Source organism: Penaeus vannamei, chromosome 19 (genome assembly GCF_042767895.1).
Source record: "Penaeus vannamei isolate JL-2024 chromosome 19, ASM4276789v1, whole genome shotgun sequence".
NCBI lineage: Eukaryota > Metazoa > Arthropoda > Malacostraca > Decapoda > Penaeidae > Penaeus > Penaeus vannamei.
In genome coordinates, this window is record NC_091567.1 from 18,766,181 (window position 1) to 18,771,180 (window position 5,000).

At 38.2% G+C, this 5,000-nt stretch overlaps 1 protein-coding gene across 4 annotated transcripts in view; it reads left to right on the plus strand.

The window, feature by feature from the left end:
* LOC113828783 (uncharacterized) overlaps positions 1 to 5,000 on the plus strand; it is a 14,309-nt gene that overhangs the window by 8,518 nt on the left and 791 nt on the right. For all 4 annotated transcript variants that reach the window (XM_070134057.1, XM_070134056.1, XM_070134058.1 and 1 more), the window contains one exon: positions 620 to 5,000. This exon is cut by the window's right edge and continues 791 nt beyond it. In XM_070134057.1, the coding sequence (XP_069990158.1) occupies positions 620 to 919 (300 nt within the window). In that variant the 3' untranslated portion in view covers positions 920 to 5,000. The remainder of the gene's footprint in view (positions 1 to 619) is intronic.

The following is a 5,000-nucleotide window of genomic DNA, read 5'->3' on the forward strand; positions in this document are numbered from 1 at the left end:
TATATATATAATATATTATACATATAATATATTATATATATATATATAAATATGTATATATATATATATATATATATATATATATATATATAAATATATATATATATAATGTATATATATATATATATATTTATATATATATATACATATATATATATATATATATATATATATATATATATATATATATATATATATATATATATATATATATATATATATATGTATGTATGTATGTATGTGTATATATATAAGTATATATATATATATATATGAATATATATATATATATATTTCATATATATATATATGTGTGTGTGTGTGTGTGTGTGTGTGTGTGTATGTGTGTGTGTGTGTGTGTGTGTGTGTGTGTGTGTGTGTGTGTGTGTGTGTGTGTATGTGTGTGTGTGTGTGTGTGTGTGCGTGTGTATGTGGGGGGGGGGGGGAGTTGGGGTGTGTGAGTGTGTGTCTGCGTGTATCTATATATACACACCCTATACATACATATATATACATTTGGAATATACATATATATTGTAAGCATGTATATGTATATATACATGCAAATATGATACAAGCTGATTATTGGCTCCATTATACTGTGTATGTATATTTTCAGGAGTATACCAGCAAGCTCCGATATGAAGCTCAAAGTGTTCCAGCGGACCCTGAAGGCGCTGACCGGATGAGGAACCTGATCGAACGGCTTGCAGACGACGTGGAATCAATGGGCGACAAAGCTTCCTGGAGCTTCACCAAAAAGTCGACAGATGGCAGTGCGGGGGGGGGGGGAGGCTCGAGAATTTCTCTGCGAGGCAGCCGGCTTTGGTCTTCCTCTCACATGCCAAGTGTTGGCTTTGGAGGGCCTCCAGCTCCACCCTCTGCCACGGGAGCCAAACCCGGTCCAAAGAGCTTATGATAAGAAACAAATGAATGTACTAATGATGTTGCTCAGAGACTTGGGCATGTCACCATTTGCCATTATGGATAAAATAGAAAGATCAAGTTTATACAAGGATATTGAGGCTCTTGAATTCCAAAAGCTGCAAGAATTCTGCAGGAACACGAAGACGGATTACAATAGCCTTGTTAATCAGGTTAAGGATGGTTGTACTGGGAAGCACCGAGGCGAGATAGACAAACAGATTTTACTGTGCATAGCCATTAATGGACTCGTCTGTCTCTTCCATAAGATCGTCGTATGTAAAGGATTTTAATGTTATTGTGGACGACTCAACAGGATCTACAATGTTACACATAGCATCTATGCATTATCAGACTCGAATGGTGGAGTGTTTGCTCCCTAATGGTGCGGATTTACATGCTAAAACAAAAGCCAACCTCACTGCCCTGCACCTGATAGCTAGCAAGGGGAATAGGCCTGGCATGGAATATCACCGCGGCTGTATTAAATCCCGAGGCGCTGAGACAGAGACAGTGCATGCTATTGTCATTTCACCTCAACAGCTGGCTGATGGTTATGACAAACTGTTAGAGGACTTCAGCATGGTGTTGCTTCCAGAGGAACATGTGCTGGAAATCCTAAGCCTACCGTAAAACCAAAAGTCTGCTTCTGAAGAAAATTCCAGGCTATGAAAATCTCGGATAATGATAGCTTCTTCAATCTTACAAAGAGCTTTATTTCCAGAACTGAATCCATTAGTGATTTGGTAAAGGAAGGAGAAAACCTGCTCATCGAGATCGGTAAAACTGATATGAGATTTAATGGTAAATTTGTTCCTCCAACACGAAGTATAAATGCGCTCCCAGAAGACTCGGTTCAGTTATATTGGGAGGTTGATCAACAAGCTAATGTCTTCTATACAGAAAAAGCTGGAAACAAATACAGTGTATGTGTTAATCTCACTAATGAGCAACAATTTACATCTTGTTTTAGAAACGAGTTTCAAAGAGTAGTCAGAAAAACTAAAAAATTACACATTTAGTTGCAAGCAGTTGTGGCTGTCACTTCCACCCTTTATAGAGAATGATTCGGGCTTGACCGTGTTCATTACATGGTTCAGAAACAACAGGATCAGACAGGTGAGGATGAGTCTCATTCCGGTCATTAAAACGGCTCAATCATGTTTTCCCAAACCATTGCCACCTCTTATGAATAATCTTTTGGAGGAAAGTGTCCCGAATTATTTGGCAAATTATGGCGGAAACTATTGGAAAGCCGTGTTGGTTCAAATGGAGAATAATATATTTTCCAAATTGAGTGAAAAAATACAGCTGGTCCTTGTAGCATGCAAATTCATTACCAACGTACTGTACTCATGCTGGTGGCTCCCTCAAGGGAACAGCAGAAAACACGTTTGCTCCAAACCCTCCTTTAGCGTTCATCTGTCTACACTGCGATTCCGCTTCCTCATCTCCCTCTTCCTCGAGGAGGTTTCCCAAACGCCCCGCGAGGACTGGGAATCTTCAGAGTTCTTGGACCGAGTCCTTTCTACTTTCAAGAGGGCTACATGTTTAGACAACAAGGGAAGGAGAGTTCCCAAGAAGAGTTTGCGACTGTTCCTTGACTCAACCAATGCTGACCATAGATTTGGGAACACACTTGTTTGTGCCATTGTCGAATTCCTTGAGGGGATCTCAAAGCAAAAGATAAATTTCAATGAAAACTATGGTAAATGAAAAGGTTTTGATGAATAAGGTTTGATTTATTTTTATTTAACACAATATTGCAATAATATAGAAATGAAAAGTATATGCAACATGTCTTCTTGATTTGTTTGTCAAGTGTATTTCGAACAAATTTACTTCTGAAGAAAGAATTCTTAGAAGCCACTGGCCTGCCCAGAGTCAGGTAAATAAGGTAATAAGAAATATGCGAAAATGAATGATAGGCAGGGCTATCACTGTCAGTGGAACAGCTGAGGTTTGGCCTTTGGCAGTAAGCCTGTCCTGGATCACGGTTTTCGCCGTGACCACGACGATGAAATGTTGGAACCCCCGCTCACTCTTACTCTCCCGCAGGCATGAAAAAAGTTTGAAAAAGATCTCGCCAAACAGCGCTAGGAGACAAGTTATCTCCCGGGGATGAGGATGCTCTGCATTCGCCCCGAGACTCTGCACCCTGCATAAAACACACGCTCCCAAGAAAGAAAATGCGGTTACACTTTCCTTTTTCCTTTTTATTTTATGTTTCTGTTTTTATGATTATTAAAAGTTAATTCTAAATTATTATTCATATCTTTGCACAAGAACGCAAGAACTCCCAAAATAATGTATTAGGAATTTGCTAAGAAGTGAGAGTAAGGAGAAATATCTTATTTTATCTTTTTTACTTCAGTATTTATTTTGGTTGTTTTTATTTCTTATACACATTCATTTTGCTATTTTTATTTTTAGATGTACTTTTTTGAGTTACGAGATTCCGATCCTTCATTATGCTCTTTTCGCGCCACGATCATACAAGGGAATCACGGAGGCCTGGCAACGACTGGTTTTTGGGCCCTGGTGAAGGGCAATCTCTCGGAGATGAACCCTGGAATGGGCCTTCCCTAAGGCAGGGAAGCCGTCGTGAGAACCTTCTGAATCAGGTTGCAGGAAATATGTGTCTTTCTAGTTACGTATAGTGATCAATCTTTACTTAGTGTTTTGCGTTCTTGCGTTCACGTGTTATATTTTTGTGTGTGTTTTATTTATGTTCTTTTGTTTAATTTTTAAAAAATGATTTGAATGTTTTATGTTCGTGTTCATTTTAGTGTTTTATGTTCGTGTTCTTATTGGTCCTTTTTACAATTTTGCATTTACTTTAATAAATGAAAAGTACGATGACTGTTTGTAATATACCCTCGCAGTATTGTGAATAGAAAGAAGTGCTTGGAAATTTGAGCATCTTAAAAGGAGCAATCCTGTTTCGGAAAAAAATGCAGGAATAGACATCAGCGGATTACAATAAACTCATTTGACCTTGCAGCTACATTCTGTGCTGATATTTTATTGTGATAATGCTTTATCAGGACCGCCTTATTGCTTGATATTTACGTAATCGTTTCTCTGTTTGTTTGTTTTTTCCTTCTTTTTTTTTTTTTTTTTTTTTTTTTTTACTTTGATATGGAATAAATCATTTGTGCTATTATCAAATCAATTGAGTATATCTTTATGATATTCTGCATTTAATCGTGCGTCTGATGTGTTTATCAATCAAACTCCATGTGTAACCCAGCTATATCTATATCTAATGACTATATGATACATATATATATATATATAATCTTACATGTTTGTCACATACGTATCTTCACACATGCATATACATATGCATATACGCCTGACCATTGCTTCCTCTGTTCATTCCTCTCTCTTGTCTCACCAAACATTAGAATGTTGTGTTCTCTATCTCTTCCACAAGAGTTATGTATTGTTGTAATGTTTTCTTGTTCATCACCGTTCGTCACATGCTAACACCGTGAGTTGGTGCGATCTTTAAACCAGTGTATAGGAGATCAGGCAGACTCCCTGCGGGGAGCCAAGGAGCAACACCTCGCTCCGAGGAGCAGCCGCACTCCAACATCCTATTCAATAAATGGAGTTAAGACACTTTGATTGTCTACCTTAACGCTAAGCTCGCCATGCTGGACCACATATCACCAAGAATGCGGACCACCGAAAACATCTCTACACAGAGCCGAGTTCCTTGCCATGCGGATTCATCATAGCAGCCACGTGGCAGGAAACAACATCCCGCTGAATGGTCGCGCCATGACCTTGCTTGCCACACACTGCTTCAAATCTTCATCAGCCGTCCAGTCCATCTCCCCAGCTTCTCGCCTCGCACCACACCCAAAATCCGTGTGAATTTTTGAAGAAAAAAAAAAATAGAAAAAGAAATCGGTTATCAATACCTAGGTTTTCCTTAAATATTTCTTATTTTGTGTTCAATTCGTAATATCGAGTTATTAAATTGTGCAGTGATGTCATTTTTTGTATTCTGTGTTCACTTATCAGTCATAAGTATTCCTTTGCAGCTTATGAGTTGCCTTACTAGG